The 24,428-nt window shown below is 42.8% G+C and overlaps 1 protein-coding gene across 3 annotated transcripts in view; it reads left to right on the forward strand.

Annotated features, from left to right (window-relative positions):
* The window catches only part of Gas2 (growth arrest specific 2), a 145,119-nt gene that overhangs the window by 87,784 nt on the left and 32,907 nt on the right, over positions 1-24,428 (forward strand). For all 3 annotated transcript variants that reach the window (XM_008850704.3, XM_029554839.1, XM_029554841.1), the window contains exon 7: positions 403-510. In XM_008850704.3, coding sequence (XP_008848926.1) covers positions 403-510 — 108 coding nt within the window. The remainder of the gene's footprint in view (positions 1-402; positions 511-24,428) is intronic.

The following is a 24,428-nucleotide window of genomic DNA, read 5'->3' on the forward strand; positions in this document are numbered from 1 at the left end:
TTGACACAGGCGCCAGTGGAGGCGCACACACAGAGAGAGATTGTGGGACACTGAGTCACATATCTCTCTCTCTCTCTCTCTCTCTCTCTCTCTCTCTCTCTCTCTCTCTCTCTCTCATAATAGAGTACATTAAATTGGGTATGGGCAGTAAGGGGATATGCAGTTGGGGAGGGGATCTCAATACCATCAAATTATATTGTAGGAAAACTTCAAATGTTTGATAAAAAGAGGAAACAAAAGAAAGATACTTCCAGACCTTGACCTTCACACAGTTGTAATTCATTGGGGGATGGTGAGCACACAGCATGTCCGTACCTAAAGAACAAGTTCAAATAATCAAGAGCTCAGGCATCTTTGAACTCATGAAAAAATTAATCAGTGCAACTCACTATTCTGTTCCAGGTGAAAAGAATCTCTGAAGATCCTCCCTGCAAATGCCCCACAAAGTTCTGTGTGGAGCGGCTCTCTCAAGGCAGATACAGAGTGGGAGAGAAGATCCTCTTCATCAGGGTAAAGTTCACTTTCTCCTTAACATCTGTTCTACAGGATGATATTCTGAGCCTGAGTCAGAGAACATGTCAAGGGAAGGATGGCAGGTGACTGTGGTGCTGTAGACGGGATGAAGCAGTGAGGTCTGAACATGCATGAGCCTGGGTATAACATGCTACCGAAGGCTGTGCACAAATACACACACCCAAAGAGTAACAGATGTCAACCCCAACGGGCAAAGTGGCGTGTTCCCTTTGGTTTCGGGAGAATGGAATAGAAAGTGTGCATAGTGTGGAAGCTACCACGCTGTTGGTCCTGGGCGCTGTTGGTCCTGGGCACCTTTCGCATTATTTCAGCATGGTTTTCCAAGAAGTCTGGATTAGGAACCAATACAGTGTAGGAACTGAAGACACAGCTCGGGTGATAGAAAGCCTGTCTCACATGTGTTAGGTCCGGGTTTGATCCCCCAAACCAAACCCACCTCAGTACAGCAGTCTGCTTTAATAGTGACTGACATTTCCCATTTAGTGTTCTGAGTTATCAGAGAGCACTTGCTGGCTGACCCTGTCTATTCACAAGCACCTCATGTAAATCATCGACACGTTAGATCCCAGCAGTGACAGCACAGGCCGTTTTCTCCCGACGTGTTTTTCAGGTATCCAGAGAATTTAGTCTCTCAAAGCAATTTTGTGATATTTGCTAAGAAAAAATTCGTCTTAAAAATTAAAATGAAAAATTTGCCACTAGCGCCCACTTAGAACCATCAGCTTATGAACATCCAGTTTCCTTCTTTTGTCTTAGGCTTTTCCTGAGGTGAGGAGGTTATGATTCAAAGTAACTCTGTTCTCATTTGAACACATTAAAAATATTTAGTTCATTGTATTCTTAAACGGAATGGTTTGAATATATGTATCTGGTAAAACCAATGAACAGTCTTAAAATGCTCAAGTATGAGATGACCCAGTAGAAAATCTGTCAGTATGAAATTTTCTTAATTTCAATCTGTAACTATAATTTATTTGTGTAACTGGTCTTTGATTTAAGGATCTGCAGCATGGTTTTAAAGAAACATTTAATCATGATTCTACCTTAAATCATGCCAAACACTTTAGATTTTTACTTAATTTTAAGTTAATTACTGACTTAAAAACAAATCCAATTATTAATTACTCTTCTGTTTGGGAGTGACGACCATGTGACATGAAAATGAACAATTGTAAGAGGTTTGAGAATCACCCTGGGCCATAGCCTCACCAGGAGAGGCAGGTACCCAAGTTTTTTTAATAATTTTTTTGCTCTGTATTGCAAGGATAACATGCATTTTTTTAAAGCTCAACTGCCTGCTTTCACATTACCGCATTAAATAATAATAATTTAGAATCTCTGTGAATGTATTAACATTTTAACAACTAATCGCCCCCAGTTGAGAACCAGCCTCCATTAGGATATTAGACTCCAGAGCCTGTAATCAAAGCAGAAGGCTTTATTAAACAACTATTCCTTTTTCTGATAGAAATGTTAATAAACCCATGGTTAATAAATCAGACACCATCCCTCAAATGTAACCTAGGATCTTCATACAAGAACAACATTGTATATACTTACCTGTGCCAGGTCTTCATGGCTGTTCAGTTGTCAAAGAGTTTGATATCCACATGTATAAATAACAAGACTTTACAACATTCATCATGTGAGTGTGTTTTCCATGCCCCATCTGTGTTTTCAGGAAATGTTTTCCTTTTACTGAGTTTTATTCATTATTGTATGTAGAAGAATTGAAGCTCATCGGGTTCCTTTGTGATAGCATGTTACCTTTCTGTCCCTGAAAACCTCTGCCTGCTCTCAGGCAGACCTGTGAGACCTTGAAGCATCAAAGGTTGCCCACACACTGGCTCAGTTGCCACTGACCCAGCCAGCATCGGGCTGCTAGGACTCACTTGGAACAGTCTGGATGAAATTTAACTTTCATTCTCTCACGTTTTTGTGCTGTTCACATACAGATTTAAAATTATAAAACACATTTTATGTGAAAATTAATGAAAGCATATTTTAAGGACATTTTCTATCACTGCCTAAATTGGAAGCCTAAATAATTTGGCCATAAAGCTAGATACCTATGAACATACATTCTTGGATTTTTTAATATTTTTTGATTCTTTGAGAATTTCATGTATACAGTGTATTTCAATCATCTACTCCTCTCCTGTCGTACTCCTGCTGGACTCCCTCCTAGTCAATTCCCTTCCTAATTTCAAAGCCTTTTTTCTGTTTTAAAAACAACCCATCGAGTCCAGTTTGTCAGCTTGTGCTGCTTGTATGTGTATGGGTATAAGGCCACCCACAGGAGCATGGTCAGCGGGCCAGGGGCCCCATTCCTGAAGAACTGCCCCTGTCCCTGTCTGAGTGGCTCCTCAGCTGGGGTGGAGCCTGCGCTCCCCTCCCCATCCCCGGAGTGCCGACTGGCCGGGGCTTCTCTCAGGTCAGGAGCCACGTTGCTGTGAGCTCGTGACTGCAGTGGCCCCTCATGTCCCCAATGCACCATCTCCTCCCCTTCCTTGGGCTCTTCCGGGAAGTTCCCTGAGCTTTATGGGAAGGGGTGTGATGCACAGCAGAGGCTCCACTAAGGTGAGCACACCCAGATGCTTCCTCCCTGCGCTTCGAGCGGTTGTGAGTCTCTGTGTGATCCTCCTTACTCCGCACATTCACAGATGCTTCTAGCATTTGTTCTGTGAGTCTGTTTCCACCCTGATGGGAGGTGACTCTGAGACGGCTTCTTCTCGGCTCCTGTTGTCCCTTAGGCTGGATGGGCAGACCAAACATAGTGTGATGAGGTGCACATGTCTTGGCTCCTACTTCTCTTTTGTGGCTGGCTTGCCCCCTGTTAATGGGCTGTCATTGTGCTTCAGCTCATGGTGAGAATGTGGCCGTTATTACTCTAAACCCTCAGTGCTCTTGAGCTGCTGGTTGTTTTAGGTCATGTTAGATGCTGGAATTAACAAGTTCCTATAGTTGAATCCTCACAGACAGGAGGTGGCCACTCCCAGGGTCTTTGTTACAGTCTGACACTTTTAAGTTATTTATTTATTTACAATTTTATGTGTGGGAGTGTTCTACCTACATGTATCTAAGTGTGTTCATGTGTGCAACACCAGTGGAGGCCAGAAGAGGGCATGGGGTTACCTGGAACTAGAGTTATAGACGATTGTTTGCCACCATGTGGGTGCTGGGAACTGAACTGGGTCCTCTGGAAGAGCTGTTAGTGCTCTTGACAACTGAGTCATCTCCCCAGCCCCAGTTCTACATTATTTACAAGTTGCATTTTTAGTGGGAGAATATTTTAAACTTCATCACACCTCCTCTGAAGCTGTCTAATATGGCTACATTTTCTTTGATGCATTTATGAAATATCCTTATATAAAATACACAAGAAAATATAAATTCTGTCTTAGTCTGTGTCCCTGACTTGTCCACCCAACCCTGCTTTTCTGAGGTGATTGTGAGCCTGCTGAATTCAGAGAACACTGTAGGGTCACTCAAGGTCTCTTAAAACTTCTGACTTCACTTTAAAGATCACACAAGTTAAAAAAACACAGGCTCAGAAAGAGCCCTCAGAAAGCCCTGCCCATAGGATTCTTTAATAAGCCCATATCTGATTCAGTAACTTCACTGAGTCTAAGTGTGAGCCAGAGTTTTAAGATTCTCATGGCTACCCTTCCCAGGTTTGCAGACAATACTCAATCACCTTTAAAAACTAAACCATTTTGTGATTATATATGTACATGAGTGTATTTTCTCTTTGTATGATAAAAATAATGTCAAATAAAAATTAAAAACCTGGGAATAAGAAAACGTAAGAATATGTGTGGATTTCAGAGAAAGAGCAAGGATATATTTTATGGAGAGATATTCCTACTGAATATACATGCTAATATATAATATGTGAAAATGCATTTAATATATATTAAGTACTTATTTATTTAATGTATATTAATATATATAAAACCTTACCTGTGAATTTCTAGAAAGCAATGTATAACTAAGACTCTTAAATAGATACATTGGTATGCTTATGTGGACAGCTTTGCTTATACACATGTTATCTCTAGAGGGAGTGAACTGGTCTCTACAAATATAAAGTCTCCTTTAGCATAGGGAAAGCATCTGAGGTTCTTGACTTTGGTTTTCTGCAAACATCTTAATGATCATCTCTAGACGGGAATTTTAGTTTCTTTGTTTCTATCTGATCAACAGCAATTCCTCAAAGGCAGATTTTTGCCATGGACCTTTCAGTGAGCAGAACTGTGAGTGGAGGTGGGCTGGCCAAGGGAGATGGCCCAGTGGGTAAAGCCCTGGCAGCACAGCCTGAGGAGCTGAGCTCAGATCCTCAGAGCCCAGGTGAACTGGACTCGCGTGGTAGCACGCATCTGTAATCCCAGTGCCCCTGTGGTGGGATGGCAGGTGAGGCAGGAGAGCCCCTCAAACTCACACTCATGCTCACTCACACTTACACTCACACTCACTCACTCACATTCACTCGCTCACACTCACGCTCACTCAGACTCAAGCTCACAGTCACACTCACACATTCACTCATGCTCACACTCACACTCACACTCACATTCACTCGCTCACACTCATGCTCACTCAGACTCAAGCTCACACTCACACTCACATGCTCACTCACGCTCACACTCACACTCGCTCACGCTCACACTCACGCTCACTCACATTCAGTCACGCTCACGCTCACTTACACTCATGCTCACGCTCACTCATGCTCACACTCATGCTCACACTCACACTCACACTCACACACACTCACAGCTCCGCAGCCCACACAGCAGATTACAAAAGGGAATCTGTCACCACAGAGGAAGGAAACCCTCCTGAGGTTGTGCTCTGATCCCCACTGTGCTGTGGCATGTGTGCTCACACACACAAGAAACATGAGTTCATGCATGCAAACACATACACATCATGCATACACTCAAACAATTTCTCTAATGTGTTGTCCAGTCGGCCACTCCATGCTTCTTTGAAACAGACAGATTTCAGGCTGCTGTCCTGACACTGTCCTGTGCTTTTCCCCATTTAGCCACTTGGTATCTGAGAAGGCTTCGCAGCACTGAAAACTTAGCTGGCCGTACAAATCTGTGTGAGCTTCTGGGAAGGGACTTCAGAAAGTGTCTTACTGGCATAAAGACAAGCCCTCTATTTACAACTCACCAATCAGATGACTAGAGTCAGTATGTGTAATCTAACAGTGACTTGTAAGATGGCCCCAGATCAATGCCATGGGCGCCTGTTAAAATGCAAATTCTTGCACCTCCTCCATTGAATCAGAATCTTCAAGGTTGTGGTCCGACCACCTGTATTTCAACAAGCCCATGCATGATAAAGACAGGTGTTGGAGTTAGAAAGCCATGAGTCTATAGAAAGAATGAACTCCATATAGGCAAATAGTCATTGAAGTATCGCACAGTCACGAACACTTGCATGTCAGATCAGGAAAGAATGTTAACTTGGGGTACGGAAAAAGAGCATTTCAATGAAATGTATTCATTGGGAAGAGTTGTGAAATGCTTAGGATAAACAGTTAAATAAAAGTAAATAAAGCTATCTTGAAATAGTTCACCTGGAAATAACAGTACTAAGATGAATGGAATGGGAATAATGGAAAATCGTTTTTAATTGCTGACGACATAGAATCGTGAGTGATAAATGTTTTTCTTCTGTATTTTTCTGATGAGCACAATTAAAATATAACCCAGGTGAAGTCAGCAGACCGGTATAATTATGAATTTGAAAATAACTAAAAGTCCTTTGAAGGTTGTCAGTTAATTAGCTGACTGCTCCATTTGATGGTCCATCCTTCTGCTATGCCTCCATCCTCTGGAGGAGGGTCAGGGATCCTGCTGGGGTTCCGGGGCTCTTATTTAGACCAGGAAGAATTTTGCATTTCGTGAAGAATATGTTATGCATTTTCTCTTGATAAGTTATTACCCGTCTCATCGCTGTGAGTAGATGCCTGACAGGACAAGTTCAGGGAGGAGGGATGTATTTGGGTCGCATCATGGTGGGGTGGCGTGGTGGTGGGCGGCTTCCTCTCGTCTGGACAGATCACAGAGCAGAGAGTAAGGAATTGATGCTCAGCTCCTTCTGGGAGTCTCTTTCCTTGCCTTGTCTGGGACCCCTGACCGAGGGGACAGCACTGCCCACATTCAAGGCGGGTCTTACATCTTCAGATAAACCTCTCTGGAAGTGCCCTCACAGACATGTCCAGAGGTGTGTCACCTGGGTGATTCCAAGTTCACTCAAGCTGACAGTAGAGATCGACCCTCACACTTGAGTGAAGCTCTTACCTGATCACCTTTGCATTTCTCCTCTTGATTTTGAAACCTACTTGTTGATGATTGTCTCTAGGAAGCATTCAGACATCAGCCCCGTCTGTGGACAGTGTGCTCTGTCTCTGCAGACCCCTTCAGTGAACTGTACACACAATCTCTATGGCTCACCAGGACTTCCACCACCTGGAATGCCATTTCTTTAGGGTTGATATCTGGGAACAGGCTGATACATGAAATGGTTGCAGATGGCCCAAGCCCAACAGCAACATCCATGGGTCAAAATTTCTATATCAAACAAGGTGCTCTAGAGTTCTGGTCGGTTAGCTGATTCTGAACACTTGGCATTTCTCATCCCAGTGAGAGAAATGTGGCTGCCACTGCCTCCTCAAAATAAGAAAGCCAGGACAGAGGCCGTGAGAAACTTCTGAAGTTAGAGCATCTGACTGAGATGCACACAGCCGTAACCGCAGCATTGGTGAGACTGAGGAGGAGTGTGACAGAGCCCAGCTAGGCTCTTCAGCAAAACACGGTCTCAAATATTTTTAATATTTTATTTATTTTTCTTCTTAATTTAATTTTACTTTTTATAACTTTTTTATTGAGCTTTTAAAATTTCATACATTTCCCACTCAAATCCAGACTCCCTCTATCTTCCCCCTATCCATGCCTCCCCCTACCACCACCAAACCCTACACACTCTGCCATACATGCTGAGTCCTATTCATTCAGGTGTTTGTACCCAAATGTCCTTCAGTGTAAACGCGTCCACTGGAGTCTAGTCAGCCCATCTAGTGGTCACAGGTAAGTCACTCTCTCCCTCACCCAGCAGCAACCAGTCTCAAATAGTTCTCAGTCTAGTGCTGGTCCGCCACCTATTTCTCTCCTCCCCTTTGGGATCTTGTTTAGTTGAGCTGACGTGGGTCCCACTCGATGCCACCTCTCCCACAGGCTCACACGAGCAAGCCTCCAGTGGCCTGGAAGTCACCACCTCATACGTTCATGAATCAGCCCTGGCTCTTACAATCTTTCTGCCTCCTCTTCCTCAATGGTCCCTGAGCTGTGGGTGGGCGAGGTTCCATACAGGAGTCCCATCCTACACTCCAGTCTCTTATTCTCCAAAACTTGGCCAGTTGAGGCCTTCTATGTATAACGCACTCTGATGTACAATGAAGCCTCACTGGTGAGAGTTGAGGGGTGCATTAGCCCTTTCTCTACCCTCATTCCACTATGTTCCATGAGTCTTAGTTGTAGAGATTTGACTGCAGCTGTGTCACCTAGCACTGGGCATCTCCCAGGTGTATGTTCTCTGTGCCTGACCAGATGTACAACTCTGCAGTGGCCTCCATCTGTCGCTAAAAGAAGCTTCTCTGATGAGTGCTGTATGCCATGCTTGTCACTCTAAGGGAGGTCTCTTCTGTCTGGCACTGCGTTCCCTGCCAGGCAGCTCCCTGGTCTACATGTGCATTAGTGTTCAGACAGTCTGTGCATTTCTCACAGGGTTTCTAGGGCATCACTTTTCCCTCTAGGTTTCCTCGTCCCTGAGATTCACTCATCTCCACTCTTTTTTCTCCCATCTGGTTTCCCTCCTCCCTCTCTCCTTAGTCACAGTGCCCCCATTTCCCCGACCCTCTCCCCAATATGTCCTGACTCCCACTATTCACCTCTCCTGACTTCCCTCCCCACCCCACACCATGGCCCCTGCATGTCCCTCCCTCCCCTCCTCCCTGCCCATTACTCCCACTTTTTCCACCTCCCTCAGGTGACGTCTGTTCCCTACTGTCCCCCTTTCAGGTTTTTTCTTGTCCTTTACCTCCATGTGTCCTTTCCCTTTCCCTGGCTCCTGGGGTTACATCAGAACTTATACACTCACATGTAGGGGATTGGTGCTGCAGTCCACAAGTGAGGGAGGACATAAGCTGCTTGTTTTTCTGTGTTTGTTTTGCTTCACTTATATAATTCTCTCTAGCTCCATCCATTTACCTCAAAATGTCATCTTTTCTCACTGCTGAGTAGAACTCCATTGTGTAAATATGCCACAGTTTCATTAATCATTTGTCAGTTGAGGGACATTTAGATTGTTTCCATTTCTTAGCTACTGTGAAGAGAGCAGCAAACATGGATGGACAGGGATCTCTGCAGTAGGATGAGTCCTTTGGGCATGTGCCAAGCAGTGGTATCACTGGCTCATATGTGAGGCTCATTATCAGGTATTTTTGAGGGTTCTCCACACTGCTTCCCATAGTGGTTGTGTGCGTTTGCGTTCCCACCAGCAGTGAACGAGCGTTCCTCTTTCCCCACATCCTCTCCAGCATTCGGAGTCTTTTGTTCTCTTGATCTTTGCCAATCTGACTGGGGTTTTTAATCTGCATTTCTCTAATTACTAAGGATGTTGTGCACTTTTTAAGGTGCTTCTTAGCCATTTTAATTTCTTCACTTGAGAACTCTGTTTAGGTCTGTTGCCCATCTTTTTATTGGGTCGTTTATTCTCTTGTTTCTTTCTTGAGTTCTTTGTATATTATGGATATTAATCCTCTGTCAGGTGTGCATCTGGTGAAGATTTTCTTCCACTCAGTGGGTTTCCTCTTCTCTTCCTTAGTTATTTCTTTTTTGCTGTACAGAAACTTTGTAGTTTAATGAGGTCCAGCTTAGTGATTGCTGACCTTAGTGTCTGAGCAGCTGGTGTCTGGTTTAGAAAGTCCTTTCCTATGCCTATATCTTGGAGGGTGATGACTGTGTCTGTTTTTGTGCCAGTACCATGCTGTTTTGATGACTATAGCTCTGCACTATAACCTGGGATCTGGTGTGGTGATTCCCCAGCATTGTTCTTTTTGCCCAGGATTGTTTTGACTTTCTGGGGTCTTCTGTGACTCCATGTGAATTTCAGGATGATTTTGTCTGTCTCTGTGGAGAATGTCGTGGGTGTTTTGATTGGGATTGCATTGAACCTATAAATTGCTTTTGGTAAGATTGTCATTTTCACAATATTGATTATACCAATCCATGAGCATGTTAGGTCTTTCCATCTCCTAGTGTCTTCCTCTGTCTCTCTCTTTAGAGTTTTGAAATTTTCATTGTAGAGATCTTGAATGTTTATTCCTAAGTATTTTATTTTTTGAGGCTACTAAGAAAGGGAGAGTTTCCTTGAGTGCTTTTCCTGATTGCTTCTTGTTGGCATATAGAAAGGCTGCTGAGTTTTGTGGTTTATTTTGTAACCTACCACTTTACTGAAAGTATTAATTAATTCTAACAATTTTCTAGTGGAATTTTGGGGATTTCTTATGTATAGTATCATATCATCTGCAAATAGGGATAATTTGATCTTTTCTATTCCAATTATTACTCCTTTAATTTCCTTATCCTGTTTTATTGCTCTAGCAAGACTTTCAAACACTATGTTAAAGAGGAGTGGAGATAGTGGACAGCCTTGTCTGGTTCCTGATTTCAATGGGAATGCTTCCAGTTTTTCTCCATTTAGAATGATGTTGGCTGTGGGTTAGTTGTATATGGCTTTAATTATGTTGAAGTATGTTCCCTTCAGACCAATTCCTTTTATGACTTTTAACATGAATGCATGATGAATTTTGTCAAAGGCCTTCTCTGCATCTGTTGAGATGACCATGTGGTTTTTGTCTTTAAATCTGTTTATATGTTTTATTACATTTATTGACTTAACATATGTTGAACCATCCATGCATCTCTGAAATAAAGCCGACTTGATCATGGTAGAGAGCTTTTTGATGTGTGTCTGTAGGCGGTTTGCAAGTATTTTGTTAAATATCTGCATCTATGTTCTTTAAGGATATGGGTCTATAGTTTTCTTTTTGTTGTGTCTTTACCTGGTTTTGGTATTAGAGTGATGCTGGCTTCACAGAAGGAATTTGGGAATTCTCCCTCTGCTTTTGTCTTTTGATAAAGCTTATAATCAACAGTCAAAGAAGCTGTAGTAAATACATGAACTCATGGATATTAAACAACACACTCCTGAATCATGAATGGGTCAAGGAAGAAATTAAGAAGAAGTAATAGCATTCCTGGACCTAAAAGAAAATGAGAACACAATGCAACAAAGCCCCTGGGACACCTTAAAAGCAACCCTAAGAGGGAAGTTTGTAGCTCTTAGTGCCTACATTGAAAAATCAGAAAGAACACATGTAAACGACTTGACGATAAAACTCAAGACTCTGGAAAGGCTAGAACAAACCAACCCCAAGCCTAGTAGACGAGAAGAAATAACAAAACTCAGAGCAGAAATTAATGAAATAGAAACAAAGAAAACAATACAGAAAATCAATGAATCTAAGAGCTGGTTCTTTGAAAGGCTAAACAAGATAGACAGACCCTTAGCTCAGTTAACCAAAAGAAAGAAAGAGCAAATTCAAATTATCAAAATCAGAGATGAAAGGGGAAACATTATAACAGACACCAAAAAATCCAAAACATTATCAGGGAATACTTTAAAAATCTATACTCCATTACATTTGAAAACCTACAAGAAATGGATGAATTCCTAAAATCATGGACACCACCAAAGTTAAACCAAGAAGAGATCAACAGGATAAACAGACCCATAACAAATAAGGAAATTGAAACAGTAATACAAAGAAACAAAGCCCAGGCATAGATGGATTCACAGCAGAATTCTACAAGACACTCCAAGAAAATCTACAATCAATGCTGCTTAAATTTTTATTATTATTATTTTAAGTGTATGAGTGTATTGCTTGGATGTACGTAAGTGCACCTCTGTCATGCAGTGCCCTCGGAGGTCAGAAGAGAGTGTGAGCTCTCCTGGAACTGGAGTTAAGGACAGTTGTTAGCTGCTGCCATGTGGATCTGGGAATGGAACCCAGGTCCTCTGCAAGAGCAGTCAGTGCTCTTAACCCACTGAGCCATTCTCCAGCCCCTTAACTCATATTAAATGTTCTTTAGTACTAAATAATGGAACTTCTTGGAGCATTCAATTTACTAATGCAGTCTTTAAGCTCCTGGAGGGAACTGTACCATGTAGCACTTTCCACATGTACTTGACCACAGAATGGGTCCCCCTCCCTGTATGTTATACTACAGCATCATCTTAGGCTAGGTGATAACAAAAACCCATTCTGTCTTCTGGGGAAGACAAGATGAGTTGCGGTGAATTCTAAATGAATTTGTAACCCAGAATTGTATTGAAATGAAAGTTGTGTAGAACTTTCTTACCAAGGGTCACATAAATGCATTTCAAGGTGCTTTCTGGTAAAGATAATGAATCTGTACTCATTTTTGCTATTTGGAAATCGTGATTACAAGGAACTGGGTAGAGAATACTTTCAGGAAAGTAACTTACTTAGAAAGTCGTTCGTGCTAGGTATTTCCAAGGTACTGGATGCTTGTAGCAGAGTAGCCGAGGTAGTAAGTCATTTGTGCTAGGTATTTCAAGGTACTTTAGGAACATTCTCTGAGAGAATCCGCTCTTCCATGCAGCTGGGACATCGTTTTTATCTTTTCGTTCATAAGGTGCAAATATTTTTTGAGTATTTAAGTTGTGATAAGTAAAGTTCAAATCCTGTCTTCCAGGACAGCACACACCACTCCAAGCCTCCTGTTGTGCCACGTCCATTAAATACCAGTATTTTGGGGATGGTGGCATACCTGTGATCCCTGCACTTGGGAGGGAGGGGGAGGCAGGAGGATCAGAAGTTCAGGGTCATCCCTTCTATTTAGATGAGGATACATGAGGCCATCCCTAAGAATCCAGTATTTCACTCATATTAGCTTTTTAAAAGGAAATGTGGGGCTAGAGAGATGGCTCAGCAGTTACGAGCACTGGCTGCCCCTACAGAAGACCCAGGTTCAGGCCCCAGCACCCACATGGTGGCTAACAACCGTCTGTAACTCCAGTTCCAGGGGACCCAACACCCTCTTCTGACCTCTGTGGGTATTACCTGACACAGGTCCATTTACATACATGCAGGCAAAATACTCACACACATAAAATAGAAATAAAGTAATTTAAAAGGCTCAGTCCAATTTTATGACATATTCAAGAATCAACTATGAAAAAGCCTCATGTCTGCAATTTTTCCTTAAAGTCCACAGAATACAAATGGCACTGTAGCAGCCTGTCAGCAGAAGGGCACAGTCTGCTGCCACCCGCGTGAACATTCACAGCAATTATAACAATAACTTTACATGTTAATTTACGGCACTGTTCAAAATGCATTGTGCTGTGTTTTCAGTTTTCAAAATGAATTTAAGCTACAACCATATCCATTTGGATACCTTCCTAATAGATCTCAAAAGAGAATTCTTGGATTCCCTGTATAGTTTTGTTGAATCATCCGTTGCTAAATTCAGGGATTTAAAAATTCTTGTTTCAATACATAGAATTTGTCTGCATTTTTGTAAAACTATGTTCTTCAGTTCTAAAATTCTTAGAGTTTGAAAGCTTAGTATTCCTTATCTAAGAAATATGAAAACTTGGGTGCCCCAAGTAAGAGACAATGAGTAATTTAGTTGGAAGCCAGCAGAGGGTTTTACACAGCTGCCTTCTCTGAACTGCCTTGAATTAAATCATACATCAATAGGAAGGTCATACATGTTACTACCTCGGTGAGATTTTTTTTCTTTACCCTGAAATTCCTTTAAGATTACACCTGTGTGGCTAAAATGAACTCACAATAACAAAAGAAGCCAGAGGGGCACGGAGCTCTGTTGCCATAGCAACAGACCATGGTGCTGTCCTCTGGGACTTGCTCCAGGGAAGGCCCAATGAGAAAGCCCTATTACCTGCTTTGCTGCTGTTTTGACACATATTGATTTACTGGGAGTAAAAAGTAGCCTGGCTCAAATTGCAACCCTTTCCCTGTGATGAAAAATGGGCTGTTGTCTAAAAACGCAGAGGTTTCTGAATTAATCGGGAGGGGATTAAAACCTCCATTTATCTTCGTGAAACTGGCTCAGGAGCAGCCTTTACTGAACAGCTAAACTTCAGAAATGCATGGTTTTGGAAATCACTCCATCTAATTTGGAAACTTATGAGAGCAGTGATTATGCTTTAAAAATAGATTATGGGTTGTTTCTGTTTCTATGAAAAGGTAAGACCTTACTAGCTTACATGTATGTAAAATCTCAGCGATCCCTGACAGGGCTCAGACCCCTGGAGACAGGAACGTGCAGAGCCCGGTTCTGGTTCGTTTGTCTCAAAGTGGCCTCAGCTTAGGGAAAGGAATCAAGAGCACTGGAAATGCAGGTAAAAACTTCATTTCAGTATTTGAGCTTCTTTCCTTTAAAAAAATAATGCTTTTGGTCCTTTAAAGACATTTTAATTTACCATTTATCCATAGTCACTGAGGCTAATAACAGATGTAGCTTACACTTCAGTAAACGTCTCTTGAAGGACCTTACATGTGATAACAGATTCTGTTCACCTCTTTCTTTCTGAGACAGGACTCTATGATGGAGGAGTGTGAAATAATTAACCTGGGGAGCCCAGGCTCAAAGAATTCAGGTGACGTGTCACCTTTTTGAGAATTTCCTTCAGATATTTAAAACCTTCAACTATGGAAAAATCCAAGTCAGGCTTTATTCAGGATTATAGCCATTTTATACTACTTCTAAAGGGAAGAGAAATGAACTTTAATATTTATTACAGGAATGGAAAAATAGCCAATAAATGAAAGCAGGTCTATATGTTTTCCAAATCCATGGCAGTTCTTCTCTTCCTACTGAAGACATAAATCAAATGTGCAGTGACTAGACCAGCACTAGGTGCTAGACATCTGCCATGTTGGCTTTTAGCAATGAGCACATTCGTCCCTGTGAACTGATAAGTATTCTCTTTCAGCCCCAACACAATTAGCAAGGCTCACTGTGCTTTTAAATTGTGCGCTACCGCAGTGGCTGTGTTTCAATTTGAATAGTGTTTTTGTGTGTGGGTTTGCTCATTATATTGCAATTGAAACAGACTTTTTTTCAATAGTCGTAAGCAAGAACAACCTGTAATCTTTAATCTTTAAAAAAACAGATTGTTTTATTTTTTTTATTTTTTTTTATTGTTTTATTTTTTAATTGTGTGTGTGTGTGTGTCTGTGCGTGCACTTGAGTATAGGTGCCCACGGAGGCCAGGAGAGGGTGTCAGATCCCCTGGAGCTCAACATGGGTGCTGGCAACCAAACTCAGATCCTTTGGAAGGGCAGCAAACTCTCTTAAGTGCTGAGTCATCTCTCTAGCTCCAAAAATATTTAATCTTAAGGAAATATTTGAAAAATCAGATTCTTTCCCTGAGAAAATGCAGTATTTATGATCTACATTCCAAATATCTGCATTGCTAACCTCCCTGCCATGAGGAAAGATACGTCATATGTGACTGTTTAAATACCCATGTGTAAGGCATGTATGTGCCTACATACCCATCTATGTCTGGGTATTTAAAATAAATGAGTTGAAAATTTAGCTCAATGATTTAACATTTTAATCAGTTTTAAAGGAGTTCTGATAATATATACTTCTAATCAAGAATTTTGTGGGATAAAACCCCCACATTTAATATTTTCTGAACGTTTGTTGTTTATCAGTTAATTATATAAGCTCTTTATTTGGATTCATATCTCTCACACACACACACAATTCTTTGAGGTAGACACTTTAATAACTTCATCTTAAAAATATGGAAACTAATTATTATCCAGTTAACTACGTGTAAGGATCACACAACTAGTGTGATTGAGTCCACATTCAGAGCTCATAATTCTAACATCCGCAGTTTGTTCGGTTATACCTAGATTACTTTAGGAGTACCATTTACGATTTTGAGTACGTCAGCTCAGCCTTTTAGCGTCTATTAGTCACTAGTCTGTAATTCTCATTTGGATGTAGCTTCCAGTTTGCAGTTCCTTTTGCCTCTGTGCTTTGTCAAAATAATGGAGTTTTATAGCCAGTCGTCCTTGGAGAGTCCAGAGACTGAACCAAAGAACAGACAAACCAGCAAACAAAACCCACAGACTCTTGTAAGAGTAAAACCAAAGGACTGGCTTGTAGATGTTCTGTGAATTTAACTGATTTTCTTTTCAGTGTATTGACTATGCTTGCAAACTATCCCAAAAGAAAAAATGTATGCTATGGCTAAAAAAGATTAGGGATATTCTCAGTCTCCTGCAATTGTAGCTTTACTTTACAAATGGCTTTCACTCCACGAAGGTTGTGTCTTCTTAATTTATTTTCATATGGAAGAATTTCCTGAGGCAGAAAGGCAGTGCTACTTTTTGTACAGTTATATATTAAAAGAGCCGGGTAAAACTCGTTATCAAGTACAAACTAAAATTTTTGGCACAGCAGCTAGTGCTTTTGAAAGTGAGTTGCCTAAATGCAAATGTCTAGAAAATTTTAGACCTTCTTCTTCAGAAGTTTTAGCATTCTGACATAATAACAGTGGTTAGCTCATTTTGAAACGACCTATAAAAACGTTCACTTCCACATTGTCTCCTCTTAGCTCTATTGCCAGTCTTTGAGGAATGTCAATATGATCATTAATTTGCATACTGTGCCACCACGGAACCTGTAGGTAAGGGAGACTCGGTGCCATGCTGAGGTCATCCACCCAGGGATCATTGAGCCCACTGAAATCATATTATAAAATTCTGATACCAAATTTCAAATGTTTTAAGTCCACACAGTAAAATTTCTCTTTGACGTTTTCATTAAACGAAGTATAAGTGTAAATATTTTTTAAATTTATCAGATATTTGCCTCAAACAACAAACTGGACATCATACAGTAATGTGAAATCACAAAGATGAGATTCCCCTTGTCTCCCAGGCTTCTTAGCAAGAATAGTTTTGGTTGGTATGTTCTGTGCTTGTCTAAATGTGAATGATTTCTGCAAAAGGGCGAGGAATGAGTCATTTATACAGAATTTGCTGCATTCCTATAAATTATGGATGAGACTTGTCACAACGAGAGTAAACCTGTGAAATATGTCTTTATAAATCCTGTGGCGTTCTCCCCTGGGCTCAAGTTGCATCAACAGAAAGCAGCCAGGCTCCCGTTAAGAAATGTGCTTTGCACTGACACTGGGCCGTTGGAGCTTGTGTTGAAGATGGTCAGCTGTGTGTACAGGCGCGGCCACAACACCCCTTCCAGTAACTTTAGTGTGTGTTTTCTGTGCATTATCGAGCTGTTTCTGTATGACTTCATTATGGTAGCCCTTCCTTTGCATCTCCCTCTAATACTTGAAATTTTGAATTTCAGCTCCTTGACAAAAATGTGCAGTTTTGTGCTGAGCTCAGCAGTGGCCCCTCTCTGCAGCTCACTGGAGTGGCGCGTTCCCACACCGTTAGCATCAGCTTTCCTACCCGAGGCTTTCAGACTCTACCAGTAATTAATACATGATCAGTAGTTTCAGAGCTTGCTTGGACGTTGTCCCCAAATGCATCTTTGGCTTCCTGCCACCTTGTTAGAGGAGTCAGAATCACCATAAGAAGTTGAGGTGCTCTTCAAGTAGATTCTGGGGCCGAGCAGGCGCTAGGAATTTTAATTGAATATTGGCGGACGGGTCGGGCCGGGTCGGACACGGACAGGCGGCAGCACCTTACACTGTGCTGTAATGACGCTGTCCACTTTCAGGTGCCTCTTCCCTTCTCAGTCAAACCTCTCTGGAAACACCCTCACAGATGGTCATAGAGGTGTATCTCCTGGGTGACTTTAAACCCAATTGACCTTAAGATGTGCTGTTCAATTGGCTTCAAATGAAATTCCTGAAATTACCAAAACAAACAAAAAATTATAAGTAATATTTGCCCTTTTCCTCTAAGGAAGCCCTAGAGAGAAGGGACTGCGTTAAAGCCTCATCGCACAGGTACAGCTCCTTCCTGCCTCCCTCCGCTGCGCCCTGCACTTTTCTGGCGGCTCACGATCCCCCACTTCACTAACCCTCTTATGAACTCTGCAGAAATGCCTTTGTCTATCCAGAGTTTCTACAGGAGAGTTTGTGTTAGAAACAAGATTTAGGGGACTGTGAATTCCATGAAAAATTACCAGTATTCGAGACACCACATGTAAAGGGCTTCTGCATTGTTTTTAAGTCCATCCATCCAATGTTTCTTTTTCCTTCCCAGCTGCTGACATCTTGGCTAATGATTTCTGTCTCTCACTCTAATGTCTTCCTTTACCATATTTCCCTGAAATCTGGTCTCAGCATGGAGGGCAGAGATGATTGTATAGTCTTTCTTAGGCCTCATTCAAAAGGAGACAAATGAGAGACTAACTTCTAAATTTGTCTTGTAACTTTTGCATTGGGCATAAGCTAGGACAGCAACACCCACAAGGACCTTCACGTTAACTTGTCTGCACTACTAATGTGAGCCAGACAATGTTACCCAGCCCAGGCAGGAGTCGTTTTTGCTAATTGTGGCCCTTCCCAGTCCTGGATTGTTATGGGGAAAGGTAGGCACTCTTCTGGGCTATGGTCTGGTAGTGTCACTCTGCCTACACACCTGGAGGAGTAAGGCTATGTGGGTGGTGCCCAGCCACTGGAGGACTATGGTAAGCTGGGCCTTAGCCTTGCAGGGGGAGATGCTCTGGACCACTGTGGCACAGAGCTCCTCTTACACAGATGTTCACAGAATGCCTGTGTGTCTCCAGCACATGATATGAAGCTTGCAGCCACCATGGCCAGTCGCTGGACATATTCCTAGCAGGGACTGTGTTTTCAGAAGCAAAGCCAAGTATCGTATTTATCGTATATATTTTCTCAGCATCCTGTAACAACAGCAGAGTAAAAAGGGCACTTCAGTGGAACCTGAATTATTTTATTTATTTTTATTTATTATTTTTATTTTGTATGTGTATATATGTATTGTCTGCATGTATGTAGGTGCACTTGTGTCGTGCAATGACCACGGAGGACAGAAGAGGCCATCGGATCACCTGGAACTGGAATTATTTACAGTTGTTAGCTGCCATGCGGGTGCTGGGATTCGAATCTGGGTCGTCTGCAAGAACAGCCAGTGCTCTTAACTGCTGAGCCATCTCTCCAACCCCAAGGAACCTGAATTTTAATCTTCATCTTGAGAGCAAAGATAGGAAAACTTTGTAAGAGCCCCGAGCCTATGACCCATAGGTTTGCTGTCTTATTTGCCTCTACTATTAAATACTCTAAGAATAAAAGGTTGGCTTTGGCAGATAATCAATAGCATGACATCTAATCTCTCCAATCACAGGAAAGGAAACACTTATTCCCCAAAGATGGCAGCTCTCCGCTACTCTTTACTGAGGCAGAGAACCTGAGACACACGGTTCAGTTCTTGCCGAAAGCTCTTCACCAGTTCACCTTCCAGATAAAACACTGTGGCCTTGGAATGAAAGCTTCACCCTTAGTAACAGCAGAAGGAAGAGCCAGGGAGAGAGGCGTGTGCTAACATCTCACACAACTGGAAATCACTAGAACAGTGGGGCTCTAAGCGAGCAGGAGGCTGACATGAGGGAGCCAAAGCAGAACAGAAAAGATGGCAGGAGAGTCCCCGGGCAGGGCCATCCCCTAGCCTGACAGCCTTCCCTAGACTTTATTAGACATGCTCAGGGCTCCAGTGTGTTGCTGGTGGAACCGAGACAGAGACTTGTCTCTCTCCCTGGCAAAATAATTTCCTTACTCGCATCTTTTGTTTTGGAACAGGAGACCAAAGTCCAGAAAAATGATTGTTTTAATGTTCATGTTTTCAAAATACCAACAGCCAACACAGTGCATAGTATAATTCTCAGACTACAGAAGTCTCGCTTAACCAATCCTTGTGTATCAGGATGTGACAAAACTTCCCTCCGTGACCGGATTTAAAGAGACAGAGAAACTGTCCTTCTTCCTGAACCTAAAAAAGCAGATTTCTTTAATCTTGTCACGAAAGATCAGTTTGCATTTTTAGGTGGTGTCTGTGCGCCGATCTCTCTGCACACTGGAGATCCTTTTATGAACATTGTATCTTCTTCTTTCAGTAGGGTCTTCATGGTTGTGACTCTGTCTCCACAGCCAAAGCAAAGCAGACGCCAAAGGTAATTACCTAGATAATTGGGGGAGCCTGGCCCCTTTGGGTTCCCTGTAGTGCCTTGACTTCCAGTCCAGCAAAGGAAGGTGGGCATCCAAAGCGGTTAGTCATCTTTTTCTTCGGTCAGGTATAGAGCATTACTTCTCCTGTTTTCCATAATATTCGTGAAAGCTTTAGAATCTTATTGTAGGGAGGTGGAAGGCATTAGTCCAGGCTTTTCTGCTTTCTCTATAATTCCCGCCTTCCTGTGCTCTCCCTTACAGAGTTTATTATTACCATTTTAAAGCGTAAGCCCGGGTTCACTTCTGCATGGTGTGCTATCTTGGTCTTTGCTATTAAATGTTTTTAATAATAGATTCTTGGATTAAAAGTTAAACGTAATTTAATTTTGGAATGTTTCCACTCTACTCCAGTTACACAAACTGCCCTCGGTGGTATCACACATGTGGAACCCAGTGCCAAGATTCTGCTTCTGCCACTGTTCCTAAGTCCTGGGTGTGGCCCTGTCCTTCCTCTGTACACCCGTGACATGGCTTTGCTGTGGCAGTGCTGACTGAGGTAGGGACGGCACAGGCTCTGGTTTGAGGTCCTGCGCTGACAGTTCACATACAAGTATCGACTCATTCTTCAGCTTTAGTTTTTTTCTAGAAAAGCATATGTCCTAAAAATAGCAGCATTCTTGAGAGGGAGCCCAGTCCATCACACAGAAGTACAAAATAAATAGTAGAGGAACTCAGTTTTATAAATTTTTCTTTGCACAGAATAATATAACTTAGAATTAGTTTGAGATTTCTAAGAAAAATATTAAATGCATTCTTTCATTAATTAGTTATTCACTATTGACCAGTGTGTGTGTGTGTGTGTGTGTGTGTGTGTGTGACGTGAATGTGCCAGTGTCCTTGGGAATTTTGAAGGTTTAGTTTCTCTATAAACACTGTGCCATGTAAATAATGTCAGTTTCTGTTACATACTATTCTGATAAGTCAGCATGACTGAAATGGTTGCCCTAGTAACAGCTGACAACCAGAGGAAAGGGATACATCCTTGAAAACTCAATTCTGAGCTTCTTCAATGACCCTGCAAAGGCATTATGGGATGTTCAAGTGGCCGGGTTGGCAGGCGCCTGCTCTGGGATGTATTGGAAGAAGCTGTCTCGGGCGTACCAAGTGTGCTACTGTTAAGGAGCACGAAACCCAAGTCTGCAGCACCCCTTGACCTTGGCGGCCTTGACCCCTTGACCCATGCACCACTAAAGGTGACTGGAACACGGCGGCTGGCTGGTCCTGTTTCTCTTTGGGTGTCATTTGGTTAAAGAGAATATTGTTTGACAGATATTCGTTGTTCAAAGAATATGAGTAGATGTGTTCTTTTAGCTATTTAAACTGCCCCAATCCACAGTGCTTGATTCCTTTAAAAGTATGTGTGTGTCTACATCTGTGTGTCTGTATGTCTGTGCTGTGTCTGTGAATGCCTCTGTGTGTGTGTGCCTTTTAAGGGATGTGTGTGCTGGACTAAAATTATAAAACTAAAACATGAAAACTTTAGTTAGGACTCTGTATTTTAGGGAGAGCCTTTAAAGAAAAAGCTTTGAAATCTGTTTAATCTTAGTGGTGAGACTGTGTGTGATGGAGCTGGCACACCAGCCTCCTCTGGGCAGCTCGCATGCTGTGACGGAAGCCGAGCAGTGTACTGAGCTCTCTGGAGAGCTCTGACCTTCTTTTTCTCAGGGACGACGGTAGAAGGGAGGGAACCTGACACATTTCGGGGGTGTTCCCAGAGAGTTTCCTTGTGCTTCGTTCTTTCTAGACATAAACACAGGACGATGATCCCAGGAGTGTCCTTATGGATGGTAAATGCATAACATCAAGAGGAAGGCTTGTTTTTGTTTTATGAAGAAACCCTTGAATGCCCAAATAAAATTGTTTGGAACTGAGATGCATCAGTTGTCTCTCTAAGCCTAGAACAATCAGATCTTCAGTGAGTCAGGCCTCTTTCTGGGTCAGCTATCTCTCTTCCTTGATCTTAGGAGGCTGTGTAGCAGGTCCTGGGTTTCCTACACAGAGGACAGTAAACATGGTCTAGAAGGCACTGCACACCTTGGAGTGCCGGGATGAAGTAAGTTCTAAAGAAGGCTGCACACACGGTGCCAACCACTGGCCCCTGAGGCTGAAGTCTGCAGCTTGTCCTGTTGGGCACCTGCTCTGTTTCCGGAGGAAGCTGAGCCCTGGCTGTCCGTGCTTTAGGGGAAGGCTTGTCCGGTTATCTCCCCTTAGGAGTCTGCTCACGCCACAGTTTCCTGTTTGCCAGGCTTCATTTTAACCCTTCCTAGGTTGGACTCACAGTCTAGCTGTCCTGCCCCTTACACCCCACGCCATCCCTCGGGCTCCTCCCTCCTGTGTGGACCATTTTGAACTTGCTACGTCTGTACAGGGCTGGAATAGCAACTGTCCCGTGAGGCGACAGGGAATGAAGTGGCATGTCTGCATTGTGCGCTGCCCAGACATCCTGAGCTGCACACACCAGCATTCCGCTCTCATTTTGTGTGGTTCCATGCTTTCTTCTCTCTAACCCATGGACTGTGCTGCACAGCACTCCTCAAGAAGCCCAGCATTGCTCTCTCTAAATGCTGAGCTGCCTCCTCGGCTTGTTAGTCATGTTCTGACTGACCTTCTTTAAAGGAAGGGCTTTCATAGCAAGATATATTTTTATTTCATAACAAGATGTATAGCAACTGTCCCGTGAGGCGACAGGGAATGAAGTGGCATGTCTGCATTGTGCGCTGCCCAGACATTCTGAGCTGCACACACCAGCATTCCGCTCTCATTTTGTGTGGTTCCGTGCTTTCCTCTCTCTAACCCATGGACTGTGCTGCACAGCACTCCTCAGGAAGCCCAGCATTGCTCTCTCTAAATGCTGAGCTGCCTCCTCGGCTTGTTAGTCATGTTCTGACTGACCTTCTTTAAAGGAAGGGCTTTCATAGCAAGATATATTTTTATTTCATAACAAGATGTGCTTTGATTAAAAATTAAGCATTTTAGTCAAATGCTTTGGCTGCAAAGTATTTTGATGTTCATCTGAGAGACCCAGAACTGAACCCCGTTTAAAAGCACATAAACTTGTATTTGGAACAGTAACTTACTGTTGGGGGAGAGTGTAACTTACTGTCACAGTTAAACGTGAGCTGTGGTGCCGTTAATCTTTCATGAGACTTGTTTCTTGGGGTCTTCAAGAACCAAGAAAAGTCATTGGGAAAAAGTAGAAGCCTAGGATGGGACTCCAGAAAAAGAAAAACAAAAAACAAAAAACAGATGTAGTCACAGAGCAGAAAATATTTGCATCGGTTAGAAACACCGAGCACATGACCCATCAGCACCGGAGGAGAGACAGTATGAGGAATGCAATGCTGTAATCAGACGTCAGAACTGGTAGCAATGCAGCCTCAGGCACAGAGCACTAGGGGAGGGCTGAGGCCAGGCCAGCCAGGCACACAGGGCAGCCCACAGAGTCCCTCCACCAGAGTCCCTCCACCAGAGTCCCTCCACCAGAGTCCCTCCACCAGAGGATTGGCTTCATCTTCAAGCCATAGGAGATTTTAAAGAGCTTTGTAGAGTGGGAGAAACATGGCTAGATGGCCTATACAGGTTGTATCACAGGCTGTTGGCAGTTGGAGGCACGCTGGCCAACCATCTTGGGAAGTGGGTGGGCCAGAACTGTGGAGCCCACCTGGAGCTCTTGTTGATAAAAGGGCTAATCTGATGGCTTGGCGGGTATAGCTGCCTGATGCCGAGACTGATGGCCCGAGGTCCAGCCTGACAGCCTGAGTTGGATGTCCAGGACCCACGGGTGGAAGGAGAGAACCCACTGCTCTTGTTGTCTGACCTCTACACACATACCATGGCACGTGTGCACCACCCCCACCACATACACGCACCCACATAAATAAGTGTAAAAATAATTTACAGATACAAGTATCATGGCCTCTGGGGTGTGGCTTTCACCTGAATGTGTAGAGCTGACATGAAATCACTAAGGTCATCTTTGCTTCTTCAGCTGCCGTGGAGTCGCAGCCTGTTCACGTTGGCCGCAGCACGTCTGCTCGGCATGGTGGAACTGGCTGGGCTCCAGCAGGTGGTAATTTCTACTTGTTAGTAAGGACTTGCTTTGGTGAGAATTTTACACGGAACAAAATTACTGGCTACCACAGAAACTAAAAGCAGAATGACAGGAAACGGTATTTTTATGTTTTTTGTAACAGAAGGGGTTTTAACCTCTGGGTAGTATCAGTTGACAAAAAGGCCCCGAGTGCTGTGCCTATCAGCAAGTTTTCAGAAGTTTCTCACTCCCAGTTCTCCTTCTCCAGATGTTGCCCAGATCCTTCATTCCTATTTTTCTGGTGATTTAGCACAGGTTTCACTTAGCATAGCAGAGCCGTAAAAATGCACTTACCTGCCCTCCACTAAGCACTGTAGTGAGATCACATGGCACTCATAGTAAAACTGTATCGTGGACCAAAATTCCTCTCTGGAGTATTCTTTAGCCATTTACAAACTTTTCTATATGAGTTCATTTTACACACGCC

Source organism: Nannospalax galili, unplaced genomic scaffold (assembly GCF_000622305.1).
Source record: "Nannospalax galili isolate Female #2095 unplaced genomic scaffold, S.galili_v1.0 scaffold645, whole genome shotgun sequence".
Taxonomy (NCBI): Eukaryota; Metazoa; Chordata; class Mammalia; order Rodentia; family Spalacidae; genus Nannospalax; species Nannospalax galili.